We start from the raw sequence: 14,576 nt of genomic DNA on the forward strand, positions 1-14,576 counted from the left end.
GTGGGTGAGGAGGAGGGGTGCTGGCATGGGGGAGGGATGGGGAACAATGCTGGGGACCACCCAGCCCCACTCGGCAGCCGTCACCCCTCTGATGGGGCCGGTGGGGGGGGAGTCCCTGGTTGACACACCCCACAACATCTCTCCACAGAACGGCGCTGTGCCCGGGGAGCGGGGCAAGCAGGACAAGAGCGTCAAGCGTGGCAACTGGGGCAACCAGATCGAGTTCGTCCTGACCAGTGTGGGCTATGCCGTGGGGCTGGGCAACGTCTGGCGCTTCCCATACCTCTGCTACCGCAATGGGGGAGGTGGGTGTTAGGGGACCGGGGGAGTGGGATACCTCAGGACAGGGGTGGGGATGTGCACCATGGCCTTGCACGGTGCTTGCCAGCCCCAGGCTTGCCGGGGTGGTGCAGGGCATGGGGAGCACAGTTGTGCCTGGGATCATTGCCCACTCTCACCCTCTGGTTCCTGTCTGCCAGGTGCCTTTATGTTCCCCTACTTCATCATGCTGGTGTTTTGCGGCATCCCCCTCTTCTTCATGGAGCTCTCCTTCGGGCAGTTTGCCAGCCAGGGTTGTCTCGGCGTCTGGAGGGTCAGCCCCATGTTCAAAGGTAAGGAGCTGCCCATCCCTACCGGCACATACTGGCATGGGATGCCGGCTGGCACAGCCCCTGCTACGGCCCCCACACGCCCCATGTGTCCCCTGCACGCACACTTGGGGCACATCACACAGCCCTGTGCAGGCACCTGCAGCTTGCACAGCCCCGCACACACATGCCTTGCACAAATATCACACCCTGAGTTGCATGGGTGCCCTGTGTGCAGACCGACCCCGGGTCGCACACCCAGCCCACCCAGCATCCCCTGCACACGCGGCGCATACCCCAGCCCTGCACTGCCAGCATTACACACACATCCCTGCACATGCCACACGTGTCCCCAGCGTGAAGAGGACGCTCAGGTCCCCTGAATGCACCGCGGGTGCCTGTGGCCCCTCCAGCTGCGGGCACGCTCCTGCAGTCCTCTCCCTGCACCATAGGCAGTGGGCGCTGTGCCCACGTGTGTGGGTGCTGGCCATGCTCAGAGCTTGCTCTGCCACGGCTGGACCCCTCTCCGGGTGCACCTCCTGGCACACTGGTGTGCTCCCATGCTCCCGGCTCTTCTGGCACACACCTGTACGCTGCCTGCCAGGTGATGTGCCCACATGGCACATCTGAGTGTGAGCAGCTCGTACATGTGCTCCTACGTGCTCTGCACCATGCTCAGCCTGGGGTGTGTTTCCACATCTGCCACGTGCCACCAGGTAACTGCAGCCCTAAAGTCACCGTAGCCAGGAGAGACCCCCCACCCAGTGGTTCTCTAGGGCTGCAGACCCCAAGGGTTTGCCTACAGCCTTGCCAGCCGTGCATCCCCTGTGTGTTGCCATCTGTCCCAGAGGACTTCAGCACCGCTGGGTTTGCTTGGAGGTAGAGGACCCCATGCGCCGTGCTCTGCACCCCAGTGCTACAGCCAGGCCCTGAGCCGCAGCATGGCTGCAAGGCTGCTGGCAGCGCTGCGGGCTGCCCACCCCTCCACACCATAACCTCCTCCCTGTGCTGCACGCTGTGCCCCACCGTGCCACTCACCCCTCCCCGGTGCTGTTCCCAGGCGTGGGCTACGGGATGATGGTGGTGTCCACATACATCGGGATCTACTACAACGTGGTGATCTGTATTGCCTTCTACTACTTCTTTGTGTCCATGACGCGTGTGCTGCCCTGGACGTACTGCAGCAACGCCTGGAACACGCCCGACTGCACGGGGGTGCTGGACAGGAACCTCTCCAGCCGTGCTGCCCTCAACCTCACCCTCCTCAATGACACCCAGAAGCGCACCAGTCCCAGCGAGGAGTACTGGAGGTACCAGGGACGGGGGACTGGGAACGGGGGAGGCAGTGGTGGTGGGGGCCACCTGACGCTGGCTGCCCCTGTGCAGGAGGTATGTGCTGGACCTGTCAGATGACATAGGGAACCTCGGCGAGGTGAGGTTGCCCCTCCTGGGATGCCTCGGCGTCTCCTGGGTCGTCGTCTTCCTCTGCCTCATCAAGGGCGTCAAGTCCTCTGGGAAGGTATCTGCGTGTCCCCCCTCTGGGACCCCCTTGCTGGCTGTGGACATGCCCCCCCCCTTCCCGGGCATAGCTCCTCCCCTATCAGGAGTGTACCTCCCATTGTCGATGTGGCCCCTCCCCTTTTGGTGGTCCCAGCCCTCTGTATCCTTCTCCCACTTGGGGAAAGAGCACAGCCCTTGTGACCTGGCCACACCCTTCCTGGCACAGCTCCTCCCATGTGGCCATGGCCCTGCCTTCCCTGACCGTAGCCCCTCCCCCTGGACCATACCCTGCCCTCCTGGTCCATTGCTCCACACTCTGGACCATAACCCCTCCCCTGGTCCATGGTCCCTCCCCAGTCCATAACACCCCCATCCCAGGTCACACCGCTTGTCTGTGACCCCTCCCCGCAGGTGGTGTACTTCACGGCCACCTTCCCCTACGTGGTGCTCACCATCCTCTTTGTGCGCGGCATCACGCTAGAGGGGGCCCTCACCGGCATCATGTACTATCTGACGCCCCAGTGGGACAAGATCCTCGATGCCAAGGTGAGCGGGGATGAGCGGTGGCAGGCGGCCAGGGAGGAGCATGGCTGGGGGGGCACAGCACTGACCACCCCACCTCCGCAGGTGTGGGGCGATGCAGCCTCACAGATCTTCTACTCGCTGGGCTGTGCCTGGGGCGGGCTCATCACCATGGCCTCCTACAACAAGTTCCATAACAACTGCTATCGGTGAGTGCCTGACCACAGCACCCCCAGCCCCACTGCTGCCCCTCAGCCCACTGCGGGCCCTGACCCCTCTCCTCGCAGGGACAGCATCATCATCAGTATTACCAACTGCGCCACCAGCGTCTATGCCGGCTTTGTTATCTTCTCCATCCTGGGCTTCATGGCCAACCACCTGGGCGTGGATGTCTCCAATGTGGCCGACCACGGCCCCGGCCTGGCCTTTGTCGCCTACCCTGAGGCCCTCACCTTGCTCCCCATCTCACCCCTCTGGTCCATCCTCTTCTTCTTCATGCTCATCCTCCTAGGGCTGGGTACACAGGTAGGTCACAGTGGGGCAGCAGGATGGGGCCAGGGTGTTGGGATGGTGGGGCCAAGGTGGTGACATGCTGCCCTGTCCACCCCATGACAGTTTTGCCTGCTGGAGACACTGGTCACAGCCATCGTGGACGAGGTGGGCAATGAGTGGATCATCCGCAAGAAGACCTTTGTGACGTTGGGGGTGGCTGTGGCGGGCTTCCTGCTGGGTGTCCCGCTCACCACGCAGGTAAGGTGACCATGGGACTGTGGTGACAGGGTTCTGTTGCCATAGCAACCTTACCACACTGACACCACCAGCCACGTCCACGTTTTTGCCATCACCACCCTGGTGGTGACACCCCGGGCCTGGTGGTGTCATCCCAACACTGGTGATGGTATCCAGACTTAAGTGTTGCCATGCCGACTGCGGTGGTGGTATCCAGGCTGTGTGTTGCTGTGCGGGCCCGGGCAGCGTGCCAGTGCCATCGCCCTGCCGATGGCGGCGGTACCGCTGGGGCAGCTCTGCCAATGGGTCCCTCTCACAGGCGGGCATCTACTGGCTCTTGCTGATGGACAACTACGCCGCCAGCTTCTCCCTGGTCGTCATCTCCTGCATCATGTGCGTGGCCATCATGTATGTCTACGGTACGTGTGACCACCTGCAGCCAATCAGCTGGCAGGGCTGCCCTGCCAGCCAGTGGGAAAAGGGGGTGTGTGCTAACTTGTGGCCAATCAGCGTTTGGCCGTGTGCTAACTGGCTGAGGAGTGCAAGACCTTTGGCCAATCAGGGCAGCCGTGACCCATGGGGCCTCGAGGTTGGAGCTGGTGCTGGGCAGTGGGGAGAGGGCTCGGGGTCCTGCTGGGGCCCCAGCCCAGTCACACTTGGGGCTGACGATCACTTGTCCCCGCAGGGCACCGCAACTATTTCAAGGACATTGAGATGATGCTGGGCTTCCCTCCGCCGCTCTTCTTCCAGATCTGCTGGCGCTTCATCTCGCCCGCCATCATCTTTGTGAGCATCACGACCATGGGGCACGGGGCCATAGGAGGAGGGGCCAGGAGCTCACCTGGACCCCTCACTTGCCCACTCTCAGGAAGGGGGTGCTGGGCTGCAGTGGGGCAGCAGGGATGGGGCAGAGCAGGGCAGCTGGGGAGGCACAAAGCAGGCTGGCTGCTCCCCACCGGCTGATCCTGCCTGTCCCTCCCCAGTTCATCCTGGTCTTCACAGTGATCCAGTACCAGCCCATCTCCTACAATGACTACATCTACCCCACCTGGGCCATCAGCATCGGCTTCCTCATGGCGCTCTCCTCTGTCATCTGCATCCCCATCTACGCCATCTACAAAGTGTGCCGCTCCGAGGGGGACACACTGCTAGAGGTGAGTGGCCAGGGGTTAGACCCTGCCTTGTCCATGTGCCACCTGGGGCTACCCACAAGGCTGTCCCCCACCCCACCAGAGCTGTTGGTACCCCACAGCAGCTGCATAGAGACGGCATCCATGGGGCACCCCATCTCTGGGCGCCACTGGCATGCTGGGGGAGGCTGGGGCAGGGGTGCTAACCCTGTCCCCATCCTCTCCCTCTCCAGCGCTTCAAAAATGCTACCAAGGCAAGCAAGGACTGGGGCCCAGCGCTGGCAGAGCACCGCAGCGGGCGCTACGCCCCAGCATTCAGCCCCTCCACCGAGTCCCACCTGGAGGTGCAGCCCCTGCAGCCAGAGAAGGGCCGGAGCGAGGCAGCGGCTGCCTCCCCTATGCAGGGCAGCAATGGCTCAGCCCACAGCCAGGACTCCAGACTGTGACAGCCCGCCGTCCCCACACCCCCTCTAACCCTTCCCGCGCGATGACACTTTTGCACCTTCCGCTGGCGGAGCCTGGCTCCGGGCCGCACCGGACCGCGGGGGGCTCTCAGCACCCGTCCCCGAGACCCCCCACCTTCTTGCTGGTTAACCCGCCCCTGCCCTCCTCCACCCTCTCCCACCCCCCCTCCCGTGGCGTTCGTTAACCCTCATGTTTACGGTAACCTTTGTGCGCAACGCTGGGACAAGAGAGGAGGGGGCACAGCCCCGGGAGGGCTGGGATCCAGAGGCACTTTGTAGGGGCCCTGCCCCAGGGGGATGCACAGGATGGGGAGAGCAGGATGCACCCCGACTCCCAGCCCCTCTCCTGCCAGGCAGCCTGCTCTGCCATGGGGCTCCCTCCTGGCCCACCCACTGTGAGGGCATGAGGTGGTGCCAGAGCTGGGGCACACCGGGACTGCCCACAGCCACCCCGAGCTGTGCATGCACTGGCTGTCATGGCAGGGGTTGGCACTGCATGGCCCCCCAGCCCAGGTGGGGACCCACTGTGGCTCAGAGCCTGTAGGATCCCATGGGTGGCAGTGCCCAGGGACGGTGCCAGTCACCGGGCCAGCACAGGGAGATGGGGACGAGCACGCTGCCTGCACAGGCAGCAGGATCTCACGGCACAAGACACAAGCACTTAAGAGCACACATGTGCACGCATGTGTGTCCCTTGCAGATACAGTACAGGCACGCATGTGGTGTACGTGGACATGCACATACACATGGTACCCCAGGGCTATGCAGGTGTCGAGCTGGGATGCCCCACCCCCCCATGCACCCCTCCACCCTGTGGCCCCACTGGAGGGCTGTGGGTGCCCACCTGGGTGGCCAGGCACTGCCCACAAAGCTGGGCACAGCCATAAGCAGCATGGGCGCGGCCCAGCACTGCTGCCTGCCCCACAGCGGGGCAGGAGGCTGGGGAGCACTTAAGCCTGGCCAGGGGGTGACAGGGCACGACTGGGGTCCAGCTCTGCCCAGAAGCCCTGGCATGGGCAGGGAGGACCTTCCATGGTGCTAAGGGGGAGCAGAATGGACTGCCCCTCCCTCCCTCAGCTGCTGCTAGCGAGAGGTACCAGCGGAGATGTGGAGGGTTGCACCAGCCCACTCGTTCCGAGCCGTCTGGGGACACTCAGTCCCCAACCAGTATTAGAGGAGCAGGATGCACTGGCAAAGGCCGGGCATTTTAAATGTGTCTTCCAGCTCCAGCCAAAGGGCTTGGAGCTCTCGATTTGGGGTGGATGGGGTGAGACCCTTCCCACCCTGCTGCTCCCCTCCCAGCCGGCGCCCTATGCTCCCCATGTCATAGCCCAGAGGCTGGCACAGGGACATGGTGCGGCTTGGCATAGTGGCGGGAGGCGGTGGGTGCTGAGCCCCAGCAGGATTTTCCAGCTCCCCCATCCCCATCCCAAGCCCCCCCGCCATGCTGCGGCAAGGGGCGCAGGTTCCTGCATGGTGCCCGTGCCCTGCCCCACATGTCACGCCGCTACTCTTCACCTCTTAATTGTTAGCAATAACGCGCACGTCCCTGGGCAGCGCTGCCTGTGCCAGTGTCTCTCCTGGTGTAGAGTTCTAAAGTATCCTAGATTTTAATGAGATTTATATTCCTGAGGCTGTGTCTTGCTGTGCCATTCTTTGGGGACCCTGGGAGAGGCGGTTGGAGACTAGGGGGCTGTGTCCCATGGGTGCAGCCCTTTCTCCCTTGGATGCCCAGCACTGGCACAAAACAGCCAGGCTGGGTGCTGAGAAACGCTCCCTGAACCCTGCTTGAACCTACAAAACCAGCTGCAGCTAAGGCAGACAGTGGGGGACAGGGGCTTGTGTCTGCTGGGGGAGATCACTGTCCCCAAGGTGAGGGGGGAGCACAGCAAACGTCCATGACACAATGAGGGCAGCCAGCTTTGCCCCATGCATGCTGTGGGCACCTCAGCCTGGCTGTGGCTGGGCACGTTGTGGGGCAGGAGCCCCCCCAGTGCTACCCCAGGGCTGGGTGAGCTGCGCAGGGGCTACACGGGTGGGAAGAGCAGGGTAAAGTGGGGGGCCCTCTGCCTCTCAGCTCCCAGCTGGAAGTGGCAGGCAGGGCTGAAACCACCCACCTCACAGTGATCCCCACCTCGCCCAGCCCCACAAACCCTGCAAACTTTTGAAACTTTTATTAAATACAAAAACCCCGGTCTCTATGACCGAACGCTGCATTCAACGTACGCTGAAAAAAAGGGTCAGACATTCAAATGTACAAAAGTTGCCGGTGCCCCCCTGCCCTGGCGTGCTGTCCCACTCCCAACCCCACTGCTCCCAGTCCCCCGTGGGGTATGGGGGCGTGCCAGGGCTCCCAGTCCCATGGAGGGGCACGGGGCACCCGCCCTGCATGGCTCCGGCCTCTCTTGCCTGCAGCCCCCTGCCCCAGGCCTGGGGGAGGAAAGCCAGAGAAGGGGGAGACCCCAATGGCCCCTAAACTGCCTGTGGGGCACCCACTGCTAGAAAGAGCTGTGGGGCAGTCCCCCTCTGCCAGCCCCTACCAGGAAATGTTGTGAGGGTTCAAGTGAACCCCATTTCTGCCCCCCCAAGCAGGGAGGGCAGGCACAGGCAGGGGCTGCACATACAGCATCTGCCTTTGGGGAGAGGGGATGGGATACCGCCGCCACCCCCCAGCTCAGGGGAAACTGAGGCACAGCGAGGGGGATTGCTAACCAGAGGTCTCTGTTTGGCAGAGCTGAGATGGGGCCCAGCTCTAAGCACCAGACTAAAGCAGAGGAAGACAGCGAGCCACATCTGCATGCCCAGTGGCACAGGCAGCGCCCAGCTGGGTCAGCAACCTCATCCTGAGCCTGCCTGCTCAGGTGGACCCCAAGCTGCTCCCACTGCCTGGGGCTGGGGCAGCAGCAGCTCCAGTGCTGACGAAGGGGGAAGCCTGCACCCCACTTCACACAGCGCTGGTGGGGACCTCCCCAGCTCTCTCAGAGAAGTGGGATCTCACCCTCCCTCCCTACCTGGGGTGCAGGCAGGAGCTGGCATGGGCATGGGCCTCCATGCCAGGGCTGGGGCTGCCCCCTTCTTCTGTGCCGGGAGCCACACATGGGGCGGCCGGGCTCGTCCGCCAACACACCGAGTATGGGGCGGGGGTCCTGCAAACACACTCGTGGGGATGGGGGGGACAGAGAAATCCTGGGGACCGAGGGGCGGCCGTCTCCAGAAGGCAGCAGAGTAGGCAGAAAACATCCCCGTACAGTCCTGGCTCTCAAGCCGGGGCAAAACCCGCTGTGCCCAGCCAGCCTGGACACAGAGCCGGCTCCTGGCGGCTCCGCCGGCAGTGAGAGCACTAGCCCCGGGCCAGGCGGGGGGGTGGCCTGCCGATCTCCACCGTGATGTTGGTGTACATGGGCTGGCGTGAGACCTCCACCAACCGGTACTGCAGCGAGCTGATCCCATCCCGCTTCATCGTCATTTTGGTATTCTGGATCTTGGTGAATCTGGTGGAAAGGGGAGCAGGATGAGGTCTGGGGGGCTTGCTGTGGTTGGTGCCAGCAGTGCCGGACCTCCACAGGGGTGAGCAGAGCAGGGGAGCCAGTGGCTGGAGGCACCCCAGCGATCAGCCAGTGTCCCAGCTGCCCCAGGCCCCGCGGCTCACTCACCTCTGTGGGTTGGGCTCATTGTGTTTGTCGCGTTCGTGCTTGATCATGCGGTACCTCCCGATGCGGATGTCGGGCCTCGACACCTTCATGCCATTCAGGGAGATGCTAGGGGCCAGAAGCAGAGGTGGGGATCAGCCTGTGAGCACCAGGGTGGGACGTTCCCCAGCCCAGAGACCTCTGGGGTCAGACCCCAGCCCAAAAAATCTATCCCTAGTTAAACGGGGCAGTGTCAAGCCAAGATGAGCAAAACCAGGCCATGGCGGGGCCAGTGTGATGACCGAGGGTGCCGCATGCCCCATGGCAGAATGTGCCCAAAGCACCGCTCCCACACGGTGACCTCCAGCTCCGCTGTCTGGCAGCTGCAGTCAGCCAGCACAGAGTGCACGCCACCATCCGTCCCTCCCTCTGCAGCCTCTGCCCTTTACATTCTCTAAATGCCAGTGCCCAGCCCTTTCCACAGGGCCCGCTCCACACATTAAAGGCTGCCTGAAGCTCTCTCAGAGCTCCACACACTGTTCCCCACCCCAAGCCCACCTTGGATGGAAACTGCAACCGTGCTACCCTGCCCACAGCACCTGCAAGGGGTGTTTTGCTCACCCAGCCATTATGGGCTGGTTGTGCACCACCAGCCGTGCGCTGCCCTGTGGAGAAACCCAGGGGAGATGAGGCAGCAACCCAACGTGGGGGGTGTGTGGGGGGACTCGGCTCAGGCTCTGTATGCGGCTGTGCTGCGGCCTGCCGGCTGCCGGCAGAAATGCCTGCTTGGCCGCCACTAAGACACTTGCAAGTTTTGCATCCCAGCACTGGATGCTTCCAAGTTTAGCATCCTGGCCTTGGCCTGGAGCAGAGCCTGCAGGCACACCGCCCCGCTGGCGCAGCTCATACCGCAGCGAGAGGGAGCCGGGCCCCACCACACTGGGGGGAGTTCAGCAACAAGAAAGGCATGTCGGCCCTCCAACACCCCGGGAGGGGCCAGTTCGGTCCCTTAGGGTCACTAACCCTCAAGCTGGAGGGTAATTAAATCCCTCCTCGCCAGGTGGCATGCGTCATGCACATCCCTTACTAAACCAGGAGCCCCAGCGCTGATGAGGGTGCCAGGTTGGTGCTCCACAGGGAGCCCTCAGCATACCCCAACCAGCCAGCACTGGCAAGGGGTCAGCACCTACCGGTTAAAGATGTCATCGTCCTCTCCTCCCCAGCCCCAGTACTCGTTTGGAAAGCCATTGATCTTCAGGAACTGGGACTTGCTCAGCCCAGAGACACCACCAAAGTAGCCAGCATAGGGCAGCCTGCAGGTTGACAGCAAACAGGTCGGCCCCAGAGACAGGCAAGAATGGGGGTCAGCCCCACAGGGACCTCCAGGGACAAGCACCGGCTCTCCTCTGTGTCAAACTCCCACTCTGTCCCATTCCACATCCACAATTTGAGGCACCAATCCCACACCAGCCCCAGGGCACAAGTGAGGTTGGTGGCCCCAGCGTCATCCCAGCAAAGCCACCCCAGCTGTGCCTGGGTGGAAACACCCCAGCTCCCCAGGACACCCACCTGAACCCAAACTTGTCCATTCCAACAGCAAAGTGCCGCGGCTGCTCATAGCAGCGATAGAGGTTACGGTCGTCCATGGGGATGAGGTCCACATCGCTGAAGATGAAGCAGTCATACTCCTCATCATCCTTGAGCGCCTCCAGGAACCCCACGTTGAGCAGCTTGGCCCGGTTGAAGGTGTCCTCACCGAACTAAAGGGCAGAGTTCAGTGATGCCCACCTGCCTATCCTGGCCCTGCCACCCCCTTACCCCTGCACCCCCATACCTGATTGATGATGTAGATGCCATAAGCCACCTTCTGCCGGCGCAGGATGGGGTGCAGGTAGTGCAGCCAGTACTTGAGGTGGTGCTCACGGTGCCGGAAGGGGATGAGAATGGCCACCTTCTGCCGGGGAAGGCAGTCCGGTGGGGTGTACTTGCCACCCTGGCGCACATCGGGGTTCTCCCGCTGCACCCGTTCCATGCTCATGGGAGAGCTGAACTCGATGAGCAGGCGCCCAACTGCAAGAGGGAGGGCAGGGTGATGCCCGCAGGATGGGACATGGTCAGGGTCACGGTCACCTGCCGCTCCTGGCCAGGCTGGCAGAGCAAACAGCGAGGGGGACCTGCAAAGGGAACTGGCACTGCCGAGGGCAGAGGACGCTCAAAACCTTTCCCAAACAGGGGCAGAGACTGAGCAAGCCACTAACAAAGCCTGAAACCAGCTGTCCTGGTAACTGTTCCAGGCTGGGGTTTCACCATTGCTCCACCCCTGGGACCACTGGGAAGTCATGTCGAGGTCCCAAGGGACCAGGATGCCACCCACAGGCACCCACCTCACCCCCACGCTTGGATCCAGAGCCCAACTCCCCCCCCACATCTCACCTAAGCCAGGGGGTGTCTCCTGGCAGGGCTGCAAGGGCTTCTCGGTGGCGGACTGGTTGGCACAGGGCTTGGCGCTGGGGGACGGGGCCTCAGCGCCGGCCGGCCCGTAGCTGGGGACAGTGCCGTTGGGGCGGGAGGAGTTGGAGAAGGGGTGGGCACGCGAGGCGTTCCTGGCGTTGAAGCGGCTGAAGAAGTCCAGGTGCTGCGCATAGACATCGAAGTAGAGGATCATGATGATGACGAAGTGGAGCAGGCAGAGCAGCAGCACGGCCTTGCAAATCCTTTCCAGGGTCACCCCCAAGAGCAGCCTGGTCATCTTCCGGGCATGGGCAGGCGGACATGTGCGCTCAGCAGGGCAGGGGGGGCGGCTCCAGCCACGGACCCAATCCTGCTGAGACAACCCATGCTCAGGACACTGCAAGCCTAAGCTCCCAACCCCAGCCCAAATGAAACGGGGGCAGCAGGAGAAGTGCAGGCCTGACGGGCTCGCAGGTCAGTATGCCAGACAGCACCCTAGGGGGGGCATACTGCACTCGGACCCCTGCTCTGAAGACACGACATGAAGACACAAGAGATCCCTAGCACCATGCAGCAAGTCTCCTCCCTGCTTTCCAAGGACAAGACCAGGCCAGACTCACCCTCTGTCCCCATCACCCCCAGAAGGGAATGGGGATGACCCCATGGGTGCTGCAAAGGAGGCTGGGCCCTCAGAGATCACGTCCTCCAAAAATGCACCCAGCCTGGGGTGTCCCAAGGGCACCAGGGGTGCCCCCCAACCACCCACCCCTTTCTGAGGCACTTAATTTCCCTGCTCCCCATCCCGCGCCCCCCCGCAGTGCTGCACCCCAGCAGCAGCACCGAAGCGGGGCCGGCAGCGAGCGCCATGTCGGTGGGGGCCGTCCTCGGGGCACCCAGCAGGGCGAGCAGCTGCACGGCAGACACGGAGCCAAGCCAAGTGGGACATCCCAGCTCCCAGGGTAGGGGTCCCTGCTGTGTTCAGGGGGGTCCGGCTTACAGCCAGCAGCGCAGGTCCTCTCTCCTCCTGCTGCTGGCGGTGAGGCCCCCCAGGACGCCGGAAGCCACCAGGAGACAGGGTCCCCTTATCTCCCACATGACACCTGGAGCTGGGCCAGAGTCCTGCTGGGAAGGCAGCCGGGAGAGTCACCGGAGAGCCCAGGCTGAACCAAAGTGTCCAACCCCCCCCAGCCCCACCACTGCCAGGGCTCGGGCCGCAGCATGGCCATGCACCCCAGGTCCTGGCCTGGTCCCTGCCCCAGCCCCGCTCTCAGGGAAGAAGCTAGCACAGGGCAAGGCAACCGCAAGGGACAGGCATGGGCCTTCACAGGCCCTGGGGACCCTGGGACAGGCCAGTGCCGCTGCAGGGACCCCAGTGGCTGGGGAGCTGCGGCAGGACCCCCCGGCAGGAGCGCAGCTAGGACCCGAGGGTGCTGGCAGCAGGCCCAGGGCCTGGGGCCAGCCCACCGGCAGCTGCCAGCCCTGGCCAGTGGGGCCCCCCGGGGAGCCACAGGGCACCGAGCCGGCAGGGACGGCAGCACCGGCTGGGAGCTGGGATCAGAGCCGAGGTGCGAAGCAGGGCCCCCCGCCCAACCCCGCTCTGGCTGCCCTCTCCCAGCCTCAGGGCTGACCCCAGCAGGCAGCGGGGTGCTGGCAGGAGCCCACTGCAGGCCGGGAGGTGCTGGAAAAGGCTCCGAGCCCGATGCCCCAACTGTGTTCACCCTCTCTCTCCACAAGATGCAGAGGGGGGTCTCTGCAAGCAGGGGTCTCCTGGCACATGCCAGCACCCCAACCCCTCTTCCAGGTTTTTTCTAGAAAGTTGCCCTCTGGAGAAAAGCTGGCTTTGATGTTATCTCCCAAACCTTCTCACGGTCACAGCACCCTGTCACCCAGCACAGCCCTTGACACAGGGACCTGCCTGTCCCCAGTGCCTGCCAGAAACCCTCCCCAAAAACCCTCCCAGCAGGGAGCACATGGAGCAACAGCATCTCAACAGCCAGGTGGGGAGGTGCTAGGGAAAAATAAGAGCAGGTTTTAGGGACCCTTTAGCAGGGTGATCCATGAGGCGAGCAGAGAGCGATTCACAACGGAAACAAAAGCAAAGCACTCCCTCGAACAGCAGCCACGGGATGCCACGAACATGAGTGGGCTTAAAACCACCCGCTGAGCAGGGGGCTATGAAATATGATGTCACCTCCTCCCACGGCAGCACCTTCGCAGGGTGCAAGAGGCCAAAATCAACCAGGGACTGGGGAGCTGGTCCCCAGGGATTCACCCCTGTGCAGTGCGTGCCGTAGGGCCGGCGATACTCATTTTAGAGGGGATGCTCGTCCCAATGGGCTCCATCCCTCCCCCCGCAGGACATCCCTGGGCTGGGAGAAGGGAGGCACAGGGGCAGTCGATGGCCCCGGTGCCACCAGAGGAGGAGACTCCCCCTGCGCCTCCCTTCTCCTGGTCAAAAGCGAGGTGAGGGGGTGCATTTAGCACATCCAGCAAGCAGTCCCGTGCAGCCCAAGTACACACAGAGGTGCTCACACCATAACCCTGCCCTGCTTTGAGCTTGTGAGCAGGAAACACAGCTGCAGACCAGAAGACACTCACTCTTTGCATAGCTCACAGAGCACAGCTGCAAGAGAGGGTGACCTGGCCCTAAGGAACAGATAAGTGCAGGCAGCATGGTACTGTCTGCTCCACTCCAGATAAAGAGGGGGAAGGGATGGCTATACCACTGCTCACTGGAACTAGTGGCTGTGTGACACCAACCCCACGTACAGCCAAGAAAAGTGGAAATGGGAGACTTCTGAAACGCTTAAAAGCAGCAAAGAGGTCACTGCACCTGGTGTTCTGCTCCCTTCCCCCTGGAGTTGCAGCCTGAAGACAGGAGGTGATGGCAAACTGGCGATGTGCCCAGCAGCAATACAGGGGCAGGACTATGTGCCCCCAGTTGGAGGAGCCCTTCCCTGTCCACAGCCAAGACCTGCAGGACAACTCATCCCATAAGATTGCCTCGGCACTACAGCATAGGGAGACCTGCCAGCCTTGCAGCAGGGATGTCCCCATCGTCCCTATGTGCTAAACCCCTCCACATGTGACTCGGGGCTTAGCACCACACACACCACGAGTTCTGTACAAGCACTGCCAGGCGAGCTGGCCCTGAAATGGGAAGTAGTAACACCCCTCCCACCCACAGAATTGAGGTGTCCCCTGTCCGCTGCTGTGACACACACAAACGAGGAATAGTGCCAGCACAGCCAGGGAGCACAGAGGGAGGCCACATCCCAGTCTGCACACCCAGCAACCTTCAGGGATGATCTCTATGGTGCTGGGCCCAGCTGGTCTGTGACTTGTGTTTTGGCTTTGCTGCTTGGCTGCCAGAGCCGGAACTGAACCCAGCCAGCCTCAGCCACCCCCACTCCCCAGGAGTGGTAGAAAAGAGCTACAACCGGCTCAGGGCAGATCCTCAGAGCACCTTCCATTTCTCCATGAGAAATTTCTCATATACAAAAGAAAGAGTGGACACTTGTGAGCTCTAATTCCCAGCCCTGCAGCCAGAAGGACAGAAAAGAG

The 14,576-nt window shown here is 62.7% G+C and overlaps 2 protein-coding genes across 2 annotated transcripts in view; one reads left to right on the forward strand and one right to left on the reverse strand.

Moving 5' to 3' along the window:
• SLC6A9 (solute carrier family 6 member 9) overlaps window positions 1-6,564 on the forward strand; it is a 13,252-nt gene extending 6,688 nt beyond the window's left edge. Inside the window, exons 3-14 of the mRNA XM_026854261.1 lie at window positions 149-305; window positions 480-611; window positions 1,648-1,897; window positions 1,974-2,106; window positions 2,499-2,633; window positions 2,715-2,818; window positions 2,897-3,134; window positions 3,225-3,359; window positions 3,658-3,757; window positions 4,024-4,124; window positions 4,322-4,492; window positions 4,702-6,564. Coding sequence (XP_026710062.1) covers window positions 149-305; window positions 480-611; window positions 1,648-1,897; window positions 1,974-2,106; window positions 2,499-2,633; window positions 2,715-2,818; window positions 2,897-3,134; window positions 3,225-3,359; window positions 3,658-3,757; window positions 4,024-4,124; window positions 4,322-4,492; window positions 4,702-4,914 — 1,869 coding nt within the window. The 3' untranslated portion in view covers window positions 4,915-6,564. The remainder of the gene's footprint in view (window positions 1-148; window positions 306-479; window positions 612-1,647; window positions 1,898-1,973; window positions 2,107-2,498; window positions 2,634-2,714; window positions 2,819-2,896; window positions 3,135-3,224; window positions 3,360-3,657; window positions 3,758-4,023; window positions 4,125-4,321; window positions 4,493-4,701) is intronic.
• A 523-nt stretch (window positions 6,565-7,087) lies between these two features.
• B4GALT2 (beta-1,4-galactosyltransferase 2) lies at window positions 7,088-12,159 on the reverse strand. The gene is made up of 7 exons (XM_026854356.1): window positions 12,010-12,159; window positions 10,995-11,382; window positions 10,396-10,631; window positions 10,131-10,321; window positions 9,752-9,874; window positions 8,586-8,690; window positions 7,088-8,423 (listed from the first exon to the last, which is right to left on the reverse strand). The coding sequence occupies exons 2-7, from the start codon at window positions 11,308-11,310 to the stop codon at window positions 8,273-8,275; spliced, it is 1,122 nt and encodes a 373-aa protein (XP_026710157.1). The 5' UTR covers window positions 11,311-11,382; window positions 12,010-12,159; the 3' UTR covers window positions 7,088-8,272.
• Window positions 12,160-14,576: the final 2,417 nt, after the last annotated feature.

Source organism: Athene cunicularia (genome assembly GCF_003259725.1).
Source record: "Athene cunicularia isolate RWA chromosome 8 unlocalized genomic scaffold, athCun1 chr8_part1, whole genome shotgun sequence".
In the NCBI taxonomy this organism is placed as follows: Eukaryota; Metazoa; Chordata; class Aves; order Strigiformes; family Strigidae; genus Athene; species Athene cunicularia.

What these genes read in the sequence shown, in the direction of transcription:
- B4GALT2 (XM_026854356.1), bottom strand. Translation starts at nt 11,310, where the DNA reads ATGACCAGGCTGCTCTTGGGGGTGACCCTGGAAAGGATTTGCAAGGCC. An exon ending in GGAGACACCCCCTGGCTTAG is followed by an intron (nt 10,632 to 10,994) that starts GTGAGATGTGGG and finishes TCCCTCTTGCAG; the next exon opens with TTGGGCGCCTGCTCATCGAG. An exon ending in ATGGACAAGTTTGGGTTCAG is followed by an intron (nt 9,875 to 10,130) that starts GTGGGTGTCCTG and finishes GTCAACCTGCAG; the next exon opens with GCTGCCCTATGCTGGCTACT.